The sequence below is a fragment of the Berghia stephanieae genome, chromosome 2 (genome assembly GCF_034508935.2).
Source record: "Berghia stephanieae isolate SIO BIC M18660-M18661 chromosome 2, UCSD_Bste_1.3, whole genome shotgun sequence".
In the NCBI taxonomy this organism is placed as follows: Eukaryota; Metazoa; Mollusca; class Gastropoda; order Nudibranchia; family Aeolidiidae; genus Berghia; species Berghia stephanieae.
Genome location: NC_088361.1, coordinates 33,293,126 through 33,317,844, shown reverse-complemented (window position 1 = coordinate 33,317,844; position 24,719 = coordinate 33,293,126). Strand labels below are relative to the sequence as shown.

Sequence of the window (24,719 nt, the reverse complement as noted above, 5' to 3'; positions counted from 1 at the left end):
GCCAAATTTTAAATGCATGTCTTTGCCAGAATACGGCAGTTGACTTTTTATAAGATCATCTAGACTCGTGTTTCGTTTTTTAAATTATAAATTAATTTTTATGCATCAATTTTGAGACGTTTTGAGACGTTTTGTTACTTTTTTTTTTCTAATCCTATGAACAGGAGAGTCTGGAAGGTTCTCCTGGGATTTCATCCGTCATTCTGGGCATGATCAACACCAAGGCTGGGAGGGAGGATCATGTTATTGTCTCTGATCTCCGAGGTAACGATGGTGCAGACTAGTGCGGGGCGGTCCTTGGCAAGCTTAAGGACTACGGTCCTACGGTCCTTGGGAAATGAAAACCGCAAGGACCGGTCCTAGGACCGGTCCTTTTCGACATTGAACATTCCTGAGAGACTGTTGGAAGTTCGAACCGTTTTGACCTTTGAGACCGTGGGATCGTTCATTCTTGAACCGTAGAGACCGCTACACGATGAAAACAGTGGTCTACAGGAGTAAAACACACGGAGTAGTCACACTCATTTCAAATTGTAACCTAATTAGAGAAGAGGGGTGATGCCTTCTTTATTTGCTCACCGTACTTCATTGTTACTTCGATAATTTAATAAAATTTGAAATTTATCCCCATTAACGGAGATAATGGCATCGCCCAAGGCGTTGATCGAGTTGTTCGTGGCGTTGATACACACACGCAACTCCTACCCTCCCCCCCCCCCCCCCCACACAAAATTAGAGGGCAGCGAGCATTGAAGAGTAAGAGAGAGACGTGAAGTTATAATAAGAGGGGGTGGATGAGGTAATAAGTAATAAGTAATAAGAGGGGTCGATGGTGACTTTTCGCCAGATCTAACAAACTCAGCTACCCATTCACTGCTGAGTAGACAGGGATTCAGAAAAAACTCGACTGCACCCGGGATCGATCTCTGGCCCTTTGCGTATAAAGAGAGTGCTCTATCAACTGAGCTATCGGGGTCCCCAAATATTCTATTGGACTTTTTTAAAATTCAGACGTTATAACTGGGTTTTTTGGAAGGAAGAAAGTAATGAAACTCATATTATTTGATAAGTAAAAACACCAAACGAAATTTTAATATTATTGTATTATTTTAAATGACAACAATGCGATAGAAAGGAGTGGTGACAAGAGATGGACGAAAGAAACAAAAAATCGGATTTGCTACTTGCTAGGTTCGACACACACACACACACACACACACACAAACACACACATCTTTAGTAGTCACATACATTTCAAACAATAACCCATTAGAGAAGAGGGTCATGCCTTCATTATAGATCATTGTCATTGCGATCATTATGGTGTAGTAAATTTTGAAATTTACCCCGTATAATGGAATCGTCCAAGGCGTGCGCCTCCTGTTCCCCCCATCTCACACACGAAAGGGCGGTTTGCGGAGTGGAGGGAGGTGGTCGTCTGCCTGTATGGTCGTCTGTGTCGTTTAGTGTATGGCAAAGGGGGGTGGGTGCGATTAATCAAGTGGGATGGGTGGTGATTGGTGGAAGATAGGCAACCGAGGCAACGAATCGCTGGGGAAGTAGTATGGCGCGAGACCGTTGAAAGGTGATAAGAAGTGAGGACCGCCGCCGGTCTTCCACTATGGGACCGATCCCCGGTTCAGAGCTAAAAGACCGTGGGACCGGTCCTTGGACCGGTCCTCAGCGCGGCACTAGTGCAGACTCACTAGACTTATTATTGCCTCACACGTTTGTAGTCTACTACAGTGCTGCAATCTGAAAACAACACGTGTTTAAACATTTTGACCATAAGTCCCAGGTTTGAGATTTTTTTGTGTGCAAGATGAGTTCATTGTAATCGATAATTGAGGAACTAGTTTTCTAGTAAAAAATTGTAAATACATGTGTTATTTTCAAAGTTGGCATTGCGGGCTACGTAACTCATAGCCTGACGCTGGCCATATATTTTCGTCACAATACACGGGGACGATTACCAAAAGGGAGTTAAAAGTGATGAGCCTTTATCAGTGCCTGAGAAAACAACGTATGATCCCATTAGTTAAACTATTGAATACAACTCACTGTTCATTTTCTTTTGGGGTTCGCCGCCTTGTATAGTGACGTAATATTTTGGTCAGTATCAGGCTGTATCCTTTGTAAACTCATAGATTGACACTTCCCAAAATGTTATGTCACTATACAAGGCGATGGCCTCTAAAAGACATTGAACAGTGCGTTATATTCAATAGGATCAATTGGACCATTTGTTGCATTGAGCACTGCAAACGATAATCCATTTTTTTTCAATACATGATATTTAGTGTGACTTAGTAGGCTTCAACAATCGTGACATCACTTCCCTCGTCATGACGCAGAGTAACTGTAACATTATAAATCTGATCATATTTTGACTTTTATACACTCTGAACACATGACATGTGAAAACGTTCTAGCCAGCATGAAGAATAAAAAGTACCGATTTTCTTTGTTTAGAACCAAGCTGCTCGTTGCTGGGCCGACGTGACATCAGACTATTGAATCGTATTTTTAGAAAAGTGTCAGGCTATTGAATGACGGCGTTTGGGAAATGATTAAGTTACTTAATGAGTGACTTGAATAATAGTTACAAGAACTCATCCATTCGGGACAGGTAGTATTGAGGCTTATTGTTTTCTGTTAAAAACAGTTTTGTAATATGAGATTTGTTCATTTACAGAAACCATTAAGCCCTTAGAAACATTGTTGGAAATTATTGAACACTGTTGATATTCTCAAAATGGGCTTGGCACCCAGTAACCGGGATAGAATAGATGGAAAATTGTACATTATGGAAAATCCATTTATTTTAAACAAACAAATGAATATATATGAATATATATATATATATATATATATATATATATATATATATATATATATATATATATATATATTTGTAGCAAGTTTTTCTTGTGTTTATCATGCTCATTGCGCTTCACGATCCTACATTTATTCTCGAAGCAGGTCGTATGGAACCACATTTCCATTCATAGAGTACGTTTGTTTTGATGTTTTTAAGGGTTTTACGTCGCTTGCAACACATTTAGGTCATATCAGCGCTAGTAAAAAGGGAGAATATGGGATAGTAAAAAATTCTAGAATTACAATTAAAGCACCCAAGAAAAGGTAAGACAAAGGGGAATGGTACAAATATGGAATCGGTGTAGATTCCAAGAGCATACCATCAATGTACTTAGTTTGAGATCACCTAAAAGTCTCATCCAGACACGAGCCCAGGTCCCTACTAAGAGGAACACAAATCAAATGCTTACATTATAAATTCAAAACAACAAATATAGTAATAATACATAACAGAGAGATGATTTACAAGGAAAAAAATATTTCCCAAAACAATAACTATACATCTGACTGTTTCCCTCTCAGCCAGGGTATCCGGCTAGGGCCAGGACAAAACCAAGTAATCTCATTCCAAGCTAAAGACAGAAAGCAAGTTGGAAAACAGATATAGGGGGATATAAGATACAATAAGTACCTCCCTGCCCACTATGGGAGGTCAGGAGCCCCACCCAAATGTCATCACACGGTACTGATTCATAGAGTACAAGTTGCCTTTTAGGCGTATTTATTTTCACCAGCACCTGCTTTCTTTGGTATTGCTATGAAAATAGAGTTACAGAGATCTTCTGGAATTTTCCCAGTATTGTATATATTGTTGAATAATATGTGAAGTTCATCAATTGCTAGATCTCCTAGGCTTTTTAATACCTCTACAGATATTTCATCAGGGCCTGTTGCTTTACCATCCTTCATTCGTTCCATGGCATGTTCAATTTCACTTTTGGTGATGTTTGGTCCGCTTAATAGTTCTTTGAATTTCAGTGGTGGTTCATTTCTATTTGGATCATTGTACAGTTCGCCTATGTATTCTACCCATCGGCTTTCTATATGTTGTTCTTCAAATAGCAGTTCCCCTTGTTTGTTTTGGATACAACTTCCTGCTGCTTTGCTTTTCCTTTTCCCTGATAGTTCTTTTATTCTTTGGTGAGCTTGTTGGGGGTTGGGTTTGTATTCTCTTTCGATTTCGCAGCATTTCCAGTCTAGATAGTTCTCGTGTGCCTCGATGCATTTGGATTTAATGTGGTTGTTCAATGTTTGGTATTCTGCAGACCCTCTGTTGCATTTTCGTCTTTCTTCAAATAGGTTTAGAATTTCATTTGTCATCCATTCCTTTTTGCTGTTTGTTTGAGCTATTGGTAAATGCTTTTCTGTAGTTGCTTTGACACACTTTTGGAATATATCAAATTGTTTTTCACATTTTTCGTTATCAGGTTCACTTTGGCTTTGTATCATGAGTGCATTTTCAAATTCTTCTCTCATTTTTGTTTGTATGCCATTGTCTTTGCATAACCTGTAATCCCTCTTTATTCTACCAGCTGTTCTCTGAATAGCTTTAAACTTTATCCTTACTGTACAAACAACTGGGACATGGTCACTGTCTACATCGGCGCCTGGGTAGGTTTTGCAATTTAATATGCCATTTCTGAATCTTGATGATACTGCTATAAAGTCTATCTGGTTCCTTGCTCTGTCCCCTGGTGATTGCAATGTCCAGGTTCTTCTTGGGTGTTGTTGAAACCAGGTGTTTGAAATCATTAATTTATTTGTTCTACACCAATCTGCCCAGATGTTTCCTCGTTCATTTCTGTCTCCGAGTCCATGTGGTCCGATTATGTCACCATCTCTGCCTCTGCCAATCTTAGCATTTAGGTCCCCCATTACCATAAGGACTTCTTGTGATTTACACATTCGTTTTGCTTTGTCTAGTGAATGGTAAAACTCTGTCATATCTGCATCTGTCGCCTCTTCTGTTGGTGCATAAACTTGAATAATATTGGTGTCAACTACAGGTCCTCTTAGCTTAACCCGCAAAACTCTGTCTGAGATTGCTACGTGCCCTTTGTAAAATTTGGTTGATTTTTGGTCTAAGATCATCCCTACTCCTTTTTGGAAAGAGGTTCCACCACTCCATATGATCTTATATGTCATGTTGTTTTCTTGTTTTGACATGGTTCCCTGCTCTTTCCATCTCATCTCTGCCAGGCCAAGAATATTTATTTGGAGCCGTTTCATTTCTTTTAGAATGTTGTTTAGTTTTCCTTTTTGGGCACAGGTCCTGACATTCCATGTCCCAATTTTGGTTTTGTCACATTTGTTAAATTTATTTCGCCTAGTAACTGGCTGACGGTTCGGTGTGACCTGACGAACATCACGCTCCCAACCGAGCGAGGCAGCAGTCTTCCGTGAAAACATGCTCCCCTTTACGCTGTCACCGTTTAACTTTTTGGACTTATTCATGCAGTTAACTCGGCAAAGTTACAAGAATGGTTTGCCATTGCCTATTCTTGTCGCCCTCTGCAGTTGGCCAGCTTGACCTGTTACCGTTCGACACCACGAGGAGGTTGCAGTAGGGCTTGATGATGATCTATCTTTGCAGACTTGGCATCATCCATTTTCATAGCAATACCAAAGAAAGCAGGTGCAGTCAGATGCGAAAATTTTAGAACTATAAGTTTAATAAGTCACATCAACAAAATACTGTTGCGTATAATTATCAACAGGCTAAGGAATAAGATTAACCCCGAAATCGCAGAAGAACAATATGGATTCCAACCTGACAGAGGGACAAGGAACGCAATATACCTCCTCCGTGTTTTAAGTGAAAGAGCTATACAGGTTCAGACCCCACTATACCTCTGTTTTGTCGACTACAAAAAAGCTTTTGATAGAGTACGCCACGAAGAAATACTAAAACAACTGCACTCCATTGGCGCTGATGAGAAAGACCTCAGACTCATGCAAACATTATACTACACCCAGCAGGCATCTATCAAAATCGGAAACTCTACAGGAAATTCCATTCCTATTAAGAAAGGAGTCCGTCAAGGGTGTGTTGCCTCACCAGATCTGTTTAATCTATACCAAGAAACAATCATGAGGGGCATAAATAATATGGAGGGAATAAAAGTAGGAGGTCACAACATAAATAATATAAGATACGCAGACGATACGGTACTCATTGCAACATCAGAAATCCAACTTCAAAAGATTGTTGACAAAGTGGTAGTAGATAGTGAAGCCAAGGGAATGGAAGTGAATATCACCAAAACAGAATGCATGGTAATACAGAAAAACCCCGAAAACAACAACACCTGCAATATAACGATTCACGGCGAGCAGCTTACCAACGTAGAAAGTTTTAAATACCTAGGTTCAATAGTGACAACAGATGGAAGATGTAACCGAGACATACGAGCAAGAATAACTCAAGCCAAACAGGCCTTCATGGACCTGGGAAACATTTTGAAAAACAAACAGATGTCGTTCGGGATTAGATTCCGAGTCTTGAAGTGCTACGTGTGGCCAATCTTGTTCTACGGATGCGAAAGCTGGACTACAAATGCAGAAACACAAAAGAACATTGAAGCTTTTGAAATGTGGTGCTTGAGAAGGATGCAGAGAATATCGTATACCGCACACAAAACGAACGAAGAAGTGCTAAAACAAACATACCAACAAAGGAAACTAATGCCCTTAATAGTGGATCGACAACTATCCTTTTTCGGACACATAGTAAGGAAAGATAAGAATGAATACCTGGCAAGTTGTGGAAAAATACCTGGTAAACGCGCCCGGGGAGACAAAGAAAAACACTCATAGACCAACTGAAGGGCTTCACCAACCTAACAATCCAAGAGCTGTTTGAAAAAGCAAGAGACAGGGAGGAATGGAGAGAGATAATTCATGCAGTATCCGAAGCCTGGACCAGGCATGGAACCTAGAAGAAGAAGATTTTCACCAGCAGCCTTCTAATCTATGTCACCGCCAGTACTGTACCCAATAACACAACACCACTATCAGTCTATACATCCGACCACTGTCAACCATTTAACCACTGACCACGTTTAACATCGCTTGTTTTTGTGACAAGATGGTACACGATATCGCTTGATATTTTTAGACTCCGGAGTCATATTGATATGATTTGTTCACAGAAAATACATTTGGTCCTCTGGAGTGGTCAAGACGAGACTTGGGTGCCTTGAACATCCAGAGAGGAAGGGATCACGGCCTGCCCGGTTACAATGATGTGAGAAAAGCCTATAACTTGCCTAGGATGGAAAAGTGGGGAGATATCAATGGTAGACCAGAGCTAAAACCAGTAAGTATTAGTACAGTAGGCCCCTGGAATTAAAAATTATCCCGATTTCTTTATCGTTACAAGAAACAGAGACGATTACTTCCTATCCTTTAAAAATAGGACTAGTTTGTAGCAAATGATTCTCCGCAAGGGCTAACAGATCCAGCTACCCAAGCACATCCGGGCAGATAGAACAAGAACAAAATGCCTTTTCCTAATTACAAACCGTCGAGAAGCCTTACAGCCATTTCGAAAACCGCGGACTTTTTGGGGGTCTTGCAATGTGCCAAAGACCGCCATTCCACTCCAAGGCGATACACAGTGAATATATTATACTAAAAGATAAAACAGGGCTGGAGGCATGGCTGGGGGTCAAAATTGTTCATATAGCCTATGTTATAATTTTGCTAACGAGCAAAGAATTCCTGGCAAATCTAAAAATTATAAAAATGGCTTTTGCATATTGATATACACTAGTAAACTTCAAACCTTAAAAAAACTCAAATGATTACATAAGATGTTCTAGGGCAAAATATTCCGTCATTTGATGCCCCCCTGTTCTTTTATATATCCTGGATCTTTCTCCGTAAGGCGGCAATGAAGCGCCGAAAAGTAAGAAGAAGGGTGTAAGTTTCAAATGAAAGGAAAAAAACGAGATACTCAGACGGGTCTCGAACACTGGTATCACGAGTATTAGTGGAAATACCTTAAACTCTCAACCATTCCGCCCCCCCCCCCCTCAACCATCCCCCCCCCCTTGTGAATTGGAGAATGTCATTGACATGTTCTGACATTTGTGCTTGGATTGCAAATCTGTCCAATTTTTTTATTAGATTACATAATAATACGTATAATTTTATGACTTCGCGAACTCCCAGGTTTGAAAGTTTTTGCCAAGATGAAGGTTATTTAAGTCGATCGGTATTTGAAGGAAGAGTTTTCTGGCCAAATTTTTAAATACGTCGTTCTTCCAAAATATGTGAGTTTATTGTTTAAGAATTAAGAATTAAGAACTATTATGTCAATTTCTTTTAAGTTTCCAAACATGAGTGAAATAAAAGTGATCGGTTTATTTTTATTTTATCTCTTTAATTTGTACCTGAATTTATTTATGTGTTTATGTATTTTTGTAGGTTTTACTAAACCTGTCACACCTGCATGAAATTTACGGGATTAAGTCCCCCGACGATTTAGACGTCTTCGCTGGCGGACTGTTGGAGACGACAAAAGACGGACCTGGAGAGTTATTCTATAGAATCATCCTGGACCAGTTCCTGAGGATTCGTCATGGAGACAGGTTTTGGTATGAAAACCGTGAGAACAAGTAAGTTTGGTTCTGCTGAAGACATTTGAGCTCATTTTGTAATTTATTCATCTATAATTTTGTGATAAGTATGTAAGCCCCGATAGCTCAGTTGCCAGAATGGTGCAAACTATTAAACAATATAGACTAGCGACATACCTTAGGGGTGGCAAGTAATTTTTACTATCCATTTAATACTGAAGAAACCAGTATGCCCTCCATCTCAATGAGTCTGATGGCTACATAAGACCATTTTGAATATGTCACTCAATTTTTCATATAATTATATTCCGATTACTAAAATTAAAAAAAATGATAATATGTTAGGCGAAATGGGGGACGAAAAAGGTTTTATTGACATAAAACAATCCAAGGAAAAACAAAACAAGAACGTGTCTCTTGTGGGATTCAAACCGAGACCTTCGCCGGTAACTCTTCGACTCTAATGAATTATGTTTCTTTTTTCTTTACCCAAGCTTATTCTCCGACTGCGAGATGTCTGAGATTGAGTCCACGAACTTCTATGACGTTATACAGAGTGTGATCGACAGCCCGATTGGAGAGCGGAGGGATAATATTTTCATTTGCTGTGAGTTTATATAGAGAACAAGATTTTTACACTCTTGCGATCTTTTGGAATTCGTATTAATGTCCAAATGCATTCTGAATTCAAAACGCATGAGGCAACATTGATTTTATTTCACTTCTCAAATGAATTCAACCTCTCTTTGCTGGTTAAAATATGTTTTATCCACGGCTTCAATATGGCATAATTGTGTCAGTGTAAACTAGAAATTAGATAAATTTAAACTCAATTTGTCAGAATTACGAAATTAGGGTTTTTCTTCAATTAAATACACCGTAACCTTTCTTCTCAACAAAAGCAAATCAATTTAGAGCTCTTCCATAACTGAGAAATTAACTCAGTTTTCAGGGCAATATTTAATTAAACATTATATCAGATGAAAGTGGTATGGCCACACATTGAAAACAGATCTTTGTCTAATATATTAGACCTTCAGAGCCAATTGGTCACGGAGCCGGAATTTATCCCGATTTCTATAGCGTGAAGTGAAACATAACAATTACTTGCTTTTATTTTGATAGGTCGCTAGGCTATCACAAAGTATTTTCCGCCAGATCTTACAGAACCAGCTACCGAATCACCGCTGGGTGGGCAGGGGGCTCAGAACAAAATATAGTGCAACCGGGATCTATCTCGGTCCATTTGAGTGTGAAGCAAGTGCTCACCAACATAGCTATTGAGAGCGCCAATTTTCTGCCCACTATCAGCTTCTGTTGTTTTGATTTATCAACATAGTTTGAATAGAGATAGCTTTACAAAAATATAGAATAATTTCCTTTATTCATTTCCACATGAATAAATTTGTCATTAGGTCATTAGGCTATAGGCTAGAGTAACATAGGTGTCAGATACATTGCAGTTCTGCAAATGAGCTAGTGCGAGGTGACTTACTTAAGGCCATACAGTGCGGCGGGTTGTCAAACTAGTTACCTTTCAAAGGCAAAAGACCATACCGCTGAGGCACGCTTCTCTCTATGATAATGTTTTGCAGAACAATTTGAGGAAAGGTAGGGGAAAGGGGGGTGAGGGATTTTGTAAATTTGTTAAAAAGGTTTAAGTATACATGTATATAAATATGAATGTCGTAATGAAAATAAGAGCTGTTTTTTTTCAACTTTATTAGTTACTAAACAGGTTTTTGCAAATGACTCCTCAATGTCCTTCTGGTGTCTTTTCCGTTCACTATATCAATTTCATTCAATGTCTTTACCTTTACAGCACCCTCCGTCAAAATCTCCAACTGTCATTGCCACGATCCTACTGTGGATGGACAGGACGTGAAAGAGACGTGTGAGCCTTTACGTCACTATGATTACTTTACTGGCAGTGAAGCTTCTTACATTGTTGTCATATTTCTTCTCATCATATCCATTGCTGGTATGTCGTTCATTTGTCACCTATAGCCTGACAACTTTCTATGTAATGTAGGGTGGTTGAGATGCTAACAATTGAATTTCTAGTCTAAGAGAAAAAAAAAACGTGAGCTTTTATACAGAGCAATATGCACGAAATGTGTTCAAAACGCTTTTACAAAGCGCCCCTGGCCAACAGCAACACGAAACATGTAGAACAAGACACGTGATATTACAATTTTGTCCGACAGAGATAATCCTTTTAACGACCTGATACTCATTTTACACCTGAGTACGACGAGAAAGTGTGAATAAAGAGCCTTTTCCAATGACTCTATGCCCCTAGCGATGCTCGATCCCATGACCTTCCGATCCGAGCAGCGTTGTCTCTATCAGAAAAAAAATTGCTATATCGCAGTCTGGCGTCATGACTCATCTTAGAAGCTAATTGTTTATTTTGATAAGGGACCCCTGGTAAAGCGGTTTGAGCACTTTTAGTAGATATTGCGCTATATATTAGGGGTAGTGTGGCTCAGCGGTACGGTCTTTGCTTCGTACCCGAAAGGTACCGAGTTCGATCACAGGCTGCTGCGCTGTGTGGCCTTGAGCAAGTCACCTCGCCCTAGCTCAATTTGCGGCGCTGCACTGCGGCTGACGCCTGGGTTATTCCTGTCTTCCCTTGGAATAGACCCCAGAGACAAATTTTCCCTATGGGATGAATAAAGGGAATTTAATTTAATTTAATTTAATTTGATTTAAAGCTCAAGTTTTTAAAATCAGGTTTAAGTGGCTCGTTCTCTATGTATGACGGGAAAAAAAGTTACTTGCAAAGCCTTCCCGCCTCTCCTTGCCGTATTACATGTCTTGACCCAGGACATTTCCCAACTAACATTTGTTAAGACTTAGGACTGACTCTCATTTATTTTCAATGTGTAAAACAGAGCAGTGCTCCTTACCTGTATATCCCAGGTTCGACTTTCTCTTTGGGTGGCGCAAGTTGAGTCATTGGAAGAGGCTATTGACTCACAATCCCTTATGGTACACATGTGTAAAATGAGTACCTGGGGGAGGGGTGGGGTGGTAACAGCATTGCCTATGTCCAAAGATAATTGCAAGTGCGCCTTACAGCCGTCCTGACTCTTCCGTTTGTTAAGTATTGCTGTGATCCTGTGACCCCTTTTAACCCTCTCCTTACCACATATAGCAAAATTGTCACATTTGCTACGACACAATAGACATTTTTTTCTTATTCAGATTTATTTTGTACATCACAATGATCTTATTTTAAACCATAAGAACATAAAGTTGTTTTGTGGAGAGATTGTTTGAGTTTTAAAAATAAATTTTTCTGCAGGGTAAGCCTGCCATTTTTTGAGAAATACTGAAAATCATCGTTAAGGAGAGAGTTAAGTACTTAATAGATATAATTTTGCCTTATTGATATGTGAAGGCTCACGTTTCATTTTATTTTTCCAACTCCAGTGACATGTGCTTTGATGTTCTACATGGCAAAACATCGGCATGAAAAAATGGCCATACATTCAATATCCCACAGGAGTTCACGAATCAAACCAGCGCTAGAAAATCAGTTCTACGGTAAGGTTCAAAGGTCAGGCAATTTCATTCTACATCCGTTATCTTCTTCCATGATAGTTTAACCCCTGACTTACTAGGATCAATTTTGCTTTAACCCCGTACTATAACTTACCGAGGGCATTATCAACACCAATATGACCAAAAAAACAAAACAAAACAAAAAAAAACACACAAAAAAAACAAAAACAAACCCCAACCCCACCCCCAAAAAAAACCAACAAAAAACAAAGCAAAAAAAATAAAATAATAAAAATAGTTATGTCGGGAAATGTGTGTCTAATGCAGTGCCAGACAAAAGAGAAAGAAAAACAAAAGAAAATAATCATCCCCAACAATCATCCTGCCTTGACTTGGGATCGAACCTCAGGCCAGTCGAGGCAGATTCATTTTTTAGATGATTTTTCTTGTAGTTTTCTTTCTGCTTTGTTTCATAGACACCTTTCTAGATTTGTATCTTATACTTGGTGCGTGTTCCCTAATTTGCTACTTTAATGCGGCTTTGTGGTCTAGTGGTATGACACTCGCTTTCGTATCGGAAGGTCCTGGGTTCGAGCCTCGCGCTCGGCGCATAGTTGAGTCCTTGGAAAAGGTTATCTACTCACATTCTCTCACTTTACTCAGGTGTAAAATGAGTACCTGGCCGTTAACGGCGTTGTCTTTGTTCGAAAAATGGTAATATCGCCTAACAGGCGTCATGTCCCGTCCTACATGTTAAATGTTGCTGTTGACCAGGGACCCCTTTTAAAGCGCTTTGAGCACATTTAGTGGATATTGCGCTATATACAGCTCAATTTTTTAATTTGTTTTTTTAATGATGAGATTACTTGAGCTGATAATATGATGAGCGTATGAGACAAGACAATATTATGTATCTCATTGCTTCAACAGTGTTATGACAGGGCGGTTTCAGTACTGAACTTTGAATTTACAGCTATAATATGAGACTTTGGTTAAGTCAATTTAATAAAATAATGCTGTGCGTTTAGGTAATGATATCACAAAACTCCGACTTCAGCATTGTATCCATAGGCGTAGGGCATTTATCATACATTACCCATTTAGATAAACAAATAGATAAATGAGTAAGAAGCATTAGGCATCGATGAACGGTTAATGAATGCGTGCTATGAGGACGCCTAACAGAAGCCTTCCCAAATTCGAAATGGTTGACACGCTGAAGCATTGCGAAACTCATTGAGTATGGTGAGAGCATAAAACTACGTTGAAGTATGTATTTTTCAAAATATATGCACTCCATAGCTTCAAAACGGTGTCATGTCCAGATGAATAAGATGCAAAAATTGAAGTAATTGTTTTTTAAAAAAAACATAGATTTGAATTAAGATTGTATACCTTATGGTAGAAAATAAATATGATTGATAAAACTAACAATTTCATATTTCTTGTCATTTTATTTTTAAAAATTCCGTCTAGATATCTGATTCACCCCGATAGAAAGCAGACTTGAGACAATGGGTCATTATATATAATACGTGCTACGAAGTCATGACTGTGCTGCCGTACTCTGGAAAAACCCATACTTAAAAATTTGGCCAGAAAACTCGTCCTTCACATGTCGATCGATTTAACTTACCTCTATCTTGGTTAACACTCTCAAACCTGGGACTTCACGAAGTCCCAGGTTTGAGAGTGTTTGCGGCAAGATGAGGGTCATACAAATCGATCGATATTTGAAGGACGAATTTCCCGGCCAAAATTTGTAAATATGGGTTTTTCCCGAGTACAGCAGTGTGTGCTATTTGGTTTGGTAGTATGACTTTCGCCTTCAGATCGGAAGATCCAGTGTTCGAGGCCTATTCTGAGCTGAGTATAGTTGAGTCATTGCTAAAAGGCTTTTTACGGACATTCTCTCGCCGTACTCAGGTGTAAAGTGAGTACCTGGTCGTAAAATAGCCTTGTCTCTGTCTGGAAAAATTGTAATATCGCCTAACAGACGTCATGTCTTGTCCTACATGTTAAGTGTTGCTGTGACTAGGTAGGGACCCCTTGTAAAGCGCAATGAACAGGTTTAGTGGATATTGCGCTATACAAATGCTCTATTATTAAAGAGATTAAATCCAATTGTAATTGTTTTTCTTTTTGCTTCACGATACCAAAATATAAAAATATCAAACCAATCAAACCAATCCAGCTACTGAATGGGTCGGGAAGACCTCCTGTGGACATTTGAACACACGTGACATCCTGGTGGAGTTGAATAGTCAACGGCGTAAGATCTTCATGTCCAACTACAACGGTCAAGTGGTCAGAATGATTGACATCCGTAAAAGATCCAACTGGACCGATGGTCAGAGCGAGGTCTCCATGCAGACTTCATGTGACAAGGGCTACCAGCTACTCATTTTCAACGTGCCAGGGGAGATTGATATGGTAAGACCCAAGACCAGCAACCATTCACAACATTTTGTAAGTAAAAAATTACGTTCCCAACCTACAACGATCGACGAACGACGAGGAAGGAAACGAAGATCTGTCCCCAGAGTCTTAGGACAGATCTTTGTTGTTCGTTGTAGGTTGGGAACGTAATCGTCAACTTTCTATTAGACCAATAGAGCCGAAGTTGTTCCTGCTTTCCATAGCGTTTAACAAATGCTAGTCCATTACAAAATAATTTCCGATACTTCTAGCAGATCCAGCTACCCAGTCATTGGTGAGAAGGGGGGGGGGGGGGGTTGTCAGCAAAAAGTTCTACCTCACCCGGGATCAATCTCGCCCCCACCCCTTTTTGTGTGTGAAGAAAGTGTTCTACCAACTGAGCTATCGAGACCCCGATCCGATAATAGCATTGGGAATACCTTGATTCCAGACTCAACAATCTAACTCGGTCAGCTTTCTAGTTCGTGAGCAACATTCCGATTATTTTTAAATAGAGATGTGTGGGGTCATAGGTTAAGGTTTAAAATAGTAAATCTTCAGAGCATATGGAGCCGGAGGTTATCCTTGTTTCTATAGCGTGAAACAGAAAATACCATTTGCTTGCTATCCTTTGGATAGGACGCTATTATATCGCAAAGCACTTTCCGCCAGATCTTACAGACTCAGCAGCCTTATCACTCCAAGATGGATAAGGACAAAGAGGAGGGCGGGGGGGGGGGGGGGGGAATAAGAGAAACATCTTTTGACTTCATCTTGGATTGATCTCGATCTCTTTGCGAAGTACCAACTGCGCTATCGGGACGCGTATAGGATTGGTTTAGGGAGACGTGTATATATACGCAGGTCTGACATCCGAGCATCCTTATGGGCCCAGTTTAACATTGTTGTGATGGATAATATTTTGCGTCATTTTTGAGATTTCCATTACAACAATGAGCCCATCAGAAATTGGGTTATCAGACCTGCAAATAAGTGCACGTCGGGTTAGGGCATCTCGTTTAAAATCTTGTTTTTTTTTGGATTCTAACGTCGAGTCACAGAAGGGGCTAAATAAATATCTTTGATTTAGGTGTCTTTTGTATATAAAAAAAAAACTTCTTTAACTAACAAAGTTGGATAGAGGTGTCTTTGATTTAAATGTTATTAACTCAGTGTCTTTGATTAAGAAGCCTTCGGCATTTGCGTCTCTCATTTAAATGCTCATAACCTAGGCATCTTTGTTTCTGACAAGAGCATAATATGATTTAATTATATGGGATAAAGGACGAGTATGAGAGTGAATTCTTTGGCTAAAGTATCCTAAGATTAACCGTCCTTGACCTAAAATAGTCCTTTGGTGTGATTAGACCCATGGGGCCAGAGTTTATCTCAGTTTCTATTGTGAAATGGGAAATAGCAATTGCTTGTTATCCTTTGGATTGGGGGTCCCGATAGCTGAGTTGATAGAGCACTCTCTTCACAAGCAAAGGGACCGAAATCGATCCCGGGTTCAGTCGAGATTGTTTCTGACCCCCGTGTCTACCCAGCAGTGATTGGGTAGCTGGGTCTGATAGATCTGTGGAAAGTAATTTACGATAGAAAAATCATCCTATCCAAATGGTAGCAAACAATTGCTATTGTCCGTTTTACGCTATAGAAACCGGGATAAACTCCGGCTCCATGGGCTTATGGCTCTGAAGGACTACTCTTTGGACAAGACGTTAGTCTATCGCAAGGTACTTTGCGCCAGATCTAACGGACCCAGCTACCCAATCATTGCTTGTCCTTGATTAAAGATATATTGTCGAAGCTTGAAAAAGAAGTTTTAACGAGTGTTTGCTGATATGAGGGTAATTTATTACCGATATTTGAAGTACAAGTTTTACAACTGGTTTAATTATAACTGTGACTTACTAACATTTTTGAGAAAATGTGATAGTGGCCGTCCTTTGTTTTACGATATATATATATATATATATATATATATATATATATATATATATATATATATATATATATATATATATATATATATATATATATATATATATATATGGAAATAAAGTCTGGGGTTCTCGGAAATGGCCAATCTAAATGACAAATTGCAATATCTTCCCTCTTCCCAGGTCCTCCATTTTCCCACCCAACACGAGCGTGGTGGGGCCATCACCAAACTGGAGTCGTTCTTCAAAGAACACCTCTGGGGTGTTGTACGCGGTGAGTGACGGTCAAATTGACAAATTGGAGATAACAATAACGTTCTATTTTAATTTTTTTTTTAAACATACAAAAAATAAAGAACAACCCCCCCCCCCCCCCGCAAAAAAAAAAAAAACAAAAAAAAAACAAAACAACAACAAACAGACAGACAAAGCAATTAAATAAATTTGAACATTTCATATTCAAATGTGCTGAAAGGGCATGAGCAAACATGAATGATGAGCATTTAGAATGTGACGTGTAGAAAACAAGCTGGTACAGGTACAGGCCAGGTACCTGAAGGTGATGAGAAATTAGCAGTAAAGAACATTTTTTTAACATTCGTTATATATTCCGCAAGTCGAGTACCACAGAGCCACTAAGAAGCACAAATGATTTTTTAAAAACATAAAAGAGTAAGTAAATAAATAACAATACACGCATAAATAAATAAATTTGTGGTGTCGGTAACAAAAGCACAATTCTCCCACTTGATCAGGTAGAAAGCCTGCCTTAATAAAGGTAGTTACTAATATTGTTAGAGCACTTGCACATAAACGACACCTTATTGGCAATATGTACTGTATGAAAGGAAAATTTGGTATGGGAGCTGGGAATAAAAGGAGCATTGCCTTGAGGAGTGATCATATCAAACTCATGGAAATACCCTTTGTGTTTATTTTAAATCCACTTTATTTCTGCCAAATGGATAAAAGGACATCCTAGACTTGTATGTTGCACCAGTAAAACAAGACGATTCACAATTCTGATCTAGTCATACAGGACACAATCAATCCCTTGTGTTTTACCAGGTGATGGACACCTACCAGTGTGACGCGCTTTTATATCTCATCTCAATTCAATACACCCCCCCCCCCCAAAGCATCAGTCGTAGTCATGCAGTCGATATGCATCTATCTTCATCTTTGACTCCTTCATGAAATTTATATCATTGGAGATTAGTGTCAGTTCGAGGGAGAATTAAAGCTGTCTTTATTAAGACTGTACAAGCGCTAAAAGGAAGACAACGACATGTGTCGGTCTATAGTATAAGTAAAATTCACTATATTATATGTGCTCAAAGCATATTATTATATTAACTTATTCCATCACTTCTTCCATCCATCAGGGCAACCAAAAGCAGAGCATCTGATGTGGAGAGACGCCACAACTGTGGACCAGAGGAAGGAAATTCTCGCCAAATTCTTTAGAGGAGTCTTGAAAGAGGTGGGAAAATTATTTCTATATAATATATGTATGAAGATGAAGTCACTCGATTCTATTTTTTTTTTTGACCACCAGTTGGGTGATTAGTTTTCATTATACTTTCCATTTCAGACCATAAACTTGAAAGACTTCACGGTGATGTGCGCGTTGTCACGATCTCAATTTGTCATAAAAGTTGGTTTACAGTGCCATTATGTTCCTTTAGGGATTTTATTACAAATTACGAATGACATATGAATGAAGCTGTACCAAATGGTCGTTTATTCTGACGTTCGCCACAGGAATACTCCAATACTGAGTAATTTAGAAAAACTAAGAGAAAAAAAAATTCGCTTTCATTACTTTTTCTTTGTTAGATAATAAAAATAAACCAGAAACTGACAATCTAGCAGCATTTTTTTCTTTTTTTTTTTTTTTTAGTTATTGCATTTTTTAACCTTTGAGAAATTATTTCGATATTCTGTGGGAAAAGATCGCCATTTTTTTGTTGTTGTTGTTTTTTGTTTTTGTTTTGTGGGGAATTTTTTGGGTTAATTTCCCAATATCTAACGGATAGAAACTATTGAAACTATTTCCCTTAGTTTTCTCAAAATCATTTATTATTATTATTGTTTTTGGGTTTTTTCGAACGTCACAAAAACGATCCTATGGCACAGACTCATATATACAAGGATTATTTTTCTTTCCAATAATATTAATGAATTAATAATAAATAACGTTTGCAATAAGAAATAAAGACGTGAATTTCTAGCGGCGTCCCCCCCCCCCCCACCCCCTCGTTCATTCTCCGAGTGTTTCATATCAAACACATGCATTTTTTCTCCATTTCATAACGAACTCATTTTCTGGGAGAACTAGTCCGTGATTATTCACCGCCCGCCAAGCGGGTGATGTCTCCTTCCGGCTAATTAGCAGTCAAAATGATATCTCTCAGTCTACCGGATCCAGCGTAGCATGTCTTCTATATTATATTTTAAAAATTGATATTGATATCTCTTTGAAAGTCATTGATTATGATTAACCTGGTGGATCTAGATGGCTCAGTAGGTAGAGCACTCGCCTCACAAGCAGATGGAACGGAAACGGTAACGGGTGTAATTGATTTTTTTCTTCTTTTTTGATGTTTTTCCCCATGTGCCAGGCAATTATTGATTTAGTTGCTCGGTCATTTCCGTTTCACAGAGAATACGTCGTCATTGACTAACTTAACTTGAGCATTTAATAGCGCAATATCTCTTAACGTGCTCAATGCTTAACATGCAGGATTAAACATGACGCCTGTAATGCGATTTTTTTTTCGGACAGACAACGCTGATAATGTCCAGGTACTCATTTTACACCTGTGCACGGTGACAGAATATGAGTAAAGAGCTTTTTCAAGGTCTCAACCATGCGCGACTTAGAGCGGGACTTGATGTATATATATATATATATATATATATATATTATATATATATATATATATATATATATATATATATATATATATATATATGTACGCCCTCCGCTACACACACACAATCCTACGCATTGGTTCATTTCGCTATAAGTAGTCCTTCAGATCCAGTAAACTCGTGGAGCCGGTGTTTATCCCTGTTTCAATAGTGTAAAACGGACAATAACAATTGGTTGCAACCCTTTGGATATGACGCAAGTCTATCGCAAAGTACTTTCAGTCAGATATAACAATCCCAACTACCCAATCACTGCTGTGTGGACAGGGAGTCAGAAAAAAAATCAACTGCACTCTTGATCGATCTTGGTCCCTTTGATTATGAAGTAGAACGTTCTACCAACTGAGCAACCATTTTCATTTCGCTAAAGGCTACAGTAAATAACCTCTTGACCTTTCAGTTAAGCAAAGAACCGAAGACGGACGATGACGACCCGGCCAGACAGATGGAGGAAGATGTCCTGGCCACCAAACTGACCAGGACTGAATTTGCCGACGCCCTTGGACTGCAGCCCCAGTCTCTCTTTGTCAGGAATATGTTTCTCTTGGCTGACACAGACGGCGAGGGATTTATATCCTTCGATGAATTCAAAAACTATTTTGGAATCTTGTGCTCAGGTATGTGAGGTTCTGACATTATCCTATATAAAATTATCCGGCCTGTAGCAGGGTTGCCTGAGTCGAAAGACCCCCCCCCCCCCCAAAAAAAAAAAAAAAAAACAAAAACAAAAAAACAAAAAAAAAAAACAAAACAAAACAAAAAAAAAACAAAACAAAAAAAAAATAAATCAAAATCAAAAACAAAAAGAATAATAAAACAAACTTAGATGACCCTAAACATGACCCTATTAGATTTTAAAACTACTTTTTTTATGTAATTTTATCATACACGAATATATTTATATCTATCACAGGTTCTCAAAACGAAAAAGCTGAAATGTTTTTCAAGATGTTCGACACAGGCCGTAATGGAAAGCTGACCAAGGACAATTACAAGAAAATGATCAAGTAAATCTAATAATGATTGATGATAGAGAACACAAATGTGATGTAAAAACTGGTTCCAATCTCATCGGAAGTGTGAAACCACTATTCTAGAAAACTGAATACATACCTCGTTTAAATGATCTGCTGGTTTCAGAGTGATCGCATCCTATTTTCTCGTATAAATATATGCTGGTCGTCATTAATGAAGACCATCTATCCTCGCTCTTTTTCGTCCCGTAATCCTTAGAATATGTCTATACATATTGCTACTAAATTAATGCCACCTAATAATTCAACGTGTAACCTGTTCATTTATAAGTCCTCCGAAGGACTGGTTACATACACACTTCCAAAAATGTTGGAACAAGAATAGAAGAAGGTATGACTTTACGACTTTTCTTCTCTATTTAACATACAAAGCGCCACATCTGCCTCACAGCAGAAGACTACTTGACAAAAAGATGGAAAGGGGAGCGGGGGATGGGGGGGGGGGGGCAACAGGAAGACAGTCACAGTCAATATCATTATTATTATTATTTTTGTTTTTGGTGATTAAATCATTTGAAGATTTCATTATTTATAGCGACTGTTAAACCAATGAACAATGGATGCATTATCATATTTACTACATTTATCGTCTAGTTATAAACAAAGCAGCATCGGTCTCGTCAGTGATCGGTTCGGTGACGATGACAACAAGCAAATCACCTCACTCACCAAAGATGTATCATTACAAAAGCGGCGCTTGACAATTACCGCTTCTTACAAGAAAAGAAAAAAAAAACCTAGTTAAAATAGTCCTTTAGCACCAATAGGTCCATGGAACGGCATTTCATCTGTAACATGAAAGGGATAATAAGCAATTGCTTGTTGCCCTTTGAATAGAACACTAATTATATATCGCAAAGTTCCTCCAGAAAAATATAACAGACCCAGCTACCCAATCACTTCTGGGTGGACAGAGGGGGTGGGGGGGGGGGGGGGTCAGGAGAAATATCAACTTCATCCGGGATCGATCTCAGTCCCTTGGCGTGTGAATCAAGTGCCCTACCAATTGAACTATCAAAACCTCCCAATAAAACAAAACAACAAAACAACACAAATGAGAAAGTTGGACCATGTTGAGCACAGTAAAACTGTGGAATTCGACTTTTTAACATGCATATTATTTTTTTTTTCAATTCCGACCTTCCCTGACATTCTATTCCCAGGTCTCTATCGGAGATGAACGACACAAGGGGAGCTTCCAGCACACATGACCTTGACGACATGGTCAACAAAATATTTGAAGAAGCCGGCTTGGCCCAGCAAGGGTATATGTCCTTGGCGGATTTCAAGACGGTTTTCTTCTCCGACGCGTCCGATATTTGGAGGACCGCCATCTTGAATATGGAGTGTCAGTAAATCTTTTACATTAGCATCAACGTGCACTTATGTGCAAGTCTGATAACCCAATTCATTATGGGTTTATTGCTGCCATGGAAATATCAAAATAAAGACGCAAAAATATTGTCTAATAGAACAACGTTAACCTGGGCCCATAATTGGGCTCGGATGTCATACCTGCATATATCTATATATATGTATGTATGTATGTATGTATGTATGTATGTATGTATGTATGTATGTATGTATGTATGTATGTATGTATGTATGTATGTATGTATGTATGTATGTATGCATGCATGTATGTATGTATGTATGTATGTATGTATGTATGTATGTATGTATGTATGTATGTATGTATGTATATGTATATATATACATATATATATGAATGTAGTTATTATTATTATTATTATTATTATTATTATTATTATTATTATTATCATTATTATTATTATTATTATTATTATTATTATTATTATTATTATTATTATTATTAATATTATTATTATTATTATTATTATTATCACCACCAATATCATCATCTTCATCATCAATATCTTCATCACCATAATCATCATCATCATCATCATCATCATCATCGTCATCATCATCACCATCGTCATCATCATCATCATCATCTTCTTCTTCTTCTTCTTCTTCTTCTTCTTCTTCTTCTTCTTCATCTTCTTCTTCTTCTTCTTCTTCTTCTTCTTCTTCTTCTTCTTCTTCTTCTTCTTCTTCTTCTTCTCTTCTTCTATCTTCTTCTTCTTCTTCTTCTTCTTCTTCTTCTTCTTCTTCTTCTTCTTTCTTCTTCTTCTTCTTCTTCTTCTTCTTCTTCTTCTTCTTCTTCTTCTTCTCTTCTTCTTCTTCTTCTTCTTCTTCTTCTTCTTCTTCTTCTTCTTCTTCTTCTTCTTCTTCTTCTTCTTCTTCTTCTTCTTCTTCTTCTTCTTCTTCTTCTTCTTCTTCTTCTTCTTCTTCTTCTTCTTCTTCTTCTTCTTCTTCTTCTTCTTCTTCTTCTTCTTCTTCTTTCTTCTTCTTCTTCTTCTTCTTCTTCTTCTTCTTCTTCTTCTTCTTCTTCTTCTTTCTTCTTCTTCTTCTTCTTCTTCTTCTCTTCTTCTTCTTCTTCTTCTTCTTCTTCTTCTTCTTCTTCTTCTTCTTCTTCTTCTTCTTCTTCTTCTTCTTCTTCTTCTTCTTCTTCTTCTTCTTCTTCTTCTTCTTCTTCTTCTTCTTCTCATTTCCTTCTTTGGCACCTTCATCATCATCGTTATTGCTATTATCAGTGCTGAGAGAGTTTTAGGGCATTCATTTAAATTGTCAAAGCTACCTAATCTTATTTGTATATATATATATATATATATATATATATATATATATATATATATATATATATATATATATATATATATCTTCTTTCTTTCTTTCTCTCTCCGACTATGTGCGTATTTGCGTGCACGTGTGCACGTTTCTCTCATTCCCTCTCATTCCAATAGTGTTCCACCTATCATAATATAATATTTATGTTATACCATCCTCTTAATGTTATACAGTACACGGCCAAAGCATGTCCAGTTTCACGTTAAAATCGAAGAAGGAAAGACAACCCGTCCTTGAGAGAACCGTGTCGTTTTTCAATGAATACAGGTAAGTCAGACATGACCTATCGTCTCAAAACTGTGTTAAGTTGGTGTGGACCTCATGCTTAAAATACTACTTTTTGCTTGGTCAATATAATTTTATTTAAACTAGATATTGTTACTTTTATTGAGAGGAATGTACTTTGTTGTTTATTTATACTGAAAGCAAACCTTAATTTCGTAAATGAATTGAAAAAAAAAAGTTCCTTTATCCATTCTCAGTATTTTGTCTTTATAACCACTACCAAGGGAATACATTTTATATTTCTTCTTCTTATTATTACTATTATTATTATTATTATTATTATTATTATTATTATTATTATTATTATTATTATTATTATTATTATTATTATTATTATTATTATTATTATCATTATTATTATCATTATTATTATTATTATTATTATCATTATCATTATTGTCATTATTATTATTATTATTATTATTATTATTATTATTATTATTATTATTATTATTATTATCATTATTATCATTATTATTATTATTATCATTATTATTAATATTATCATCATCATCATCATCATCATCATCATCATCATCATCATCATCATCATCATCATTATCAGCGTCATCATCCGCATCAGCATCATCACTATTATTATTATTATTATTATTATTATTATTATTATTATTATTATTATTATTATTATTATTATTATTATCATTACCACTCAACCATCATCTGTATACTAAATCCTTGTCCTCCAACGTTCGGCCCACCAGGAAAGTGTCCTTCGCTAAACCCTTGTCCAGTATGAGCTACAGGTCCTCTATCATCGACATCCAGGCACAATCACGTGAGCCGGCCAAGGGAAAGCTGGAAATGATGTATGCCAGGGCCACACGATACATAGACAACCATTGGAGACAAATCTTTTGGCTGTCTCTATACATCACTGTCACTATCGGGATATTTGTGGAAAGGGTGCACCGTAAGTTACCCTTATTAACTCTCATTCTACTGACTATTTTCAGGATTGTTCACGAAATGCCATCCCTATTCAACACAAAAATTGATGTGTTACACTCAAACTCATGGGCAATACGGACATACTATTCATATTTTCTTTTTCTTTTTTCCCCCAGCAAAACAAGCTTTACATAACAGAATTAAGTTATAACGGCTAGAGCAAAGATTTTTCTCCAAATTTTGTGATATGCAAAACACCTGAAAAGAAAATGGTTCATTGAATCTTAACGAATGTTGTTACGATTTTCTTGTAGTTGGTATTGAAGGGTGTTGACCTATTTCATGTTTGCCCAGACGCCCAAAAACGTTGTAAAAGGAACGTTTTTTCCATTTTGTGAGAGGATGATTACTTCAGCTATTTAAACTTCATTTCATACAAAAGGAGTTTTTTTTCCACGAACAGCAGTTTGGTCAATCGTAAAAACATGTTTAGAAATAAGTAAGCC

General features: G+C 37.7%; 1 protein-coding gene across 3 annotated transcripts in view; it reads left to right on the top strand.

Moving 5' to 3' along the window:
- LOC144964749 (dual oxidase 1-like) overlaps window positions 1-24,719 on the top strand; it is an 88,136-nt gene that overhangs the window by 39,177 nt on the left and 24,240 nt on the right. For all 3 annotated transcript variants that reach the window (XM_078899328.1, XM_078899327.1, XM_078899329.1), the window contains 14 exons: window positions 165-264; window positions 7,032-7,198; window positions 8,311-8,501; window positions 8,957-9,069; window positions 10,285-10,443; window positions 11,901-12,014; window positions 14,167-14,405; window positions 16,517-16,607; window positions 17,719-17,816; window positions 19,671-19,887; window positions 20,184-20,277; window positions 21,468-21,652; window positions 23,193-23,286; window positions 24,027-24,235. In XM_078899328.1, the coding sequence (XP_078755454.1) occupies window positions 165-264; window positions 7,032-7,198; window positions 8,311-8,501; window positions 8,957-9,069; window positions 10,285-10,443; window positions 11,901-12,014; window positions 14,167-14,405; window positions 16,517-16,607; window positions 17,719-17,816; window positions 19,671-19,887; window positions 20,184-20,277; window positions 21,468-21,652; window positions 23,193-23,286; window positions 24,027-24,235 (2,071 nt within the window). The remainder of the gene's footprint in view (window positions 1-164; window positions 265-7,031; window positions 7,199-8,310; window positions 8,502-8,956; window positions 9,070-10,284; window positions 10,444-11,900; window positions 12,015-14,166; window positions 14,406-16,516; window positions 16,608-17,718; window positions 17,817-19,670; window positions 19,888-20,183; window positions 20,278-21,467; window positions 21,653-23,192; window positions 23,287-24,026; window positions 24,236-24,719) is intronic.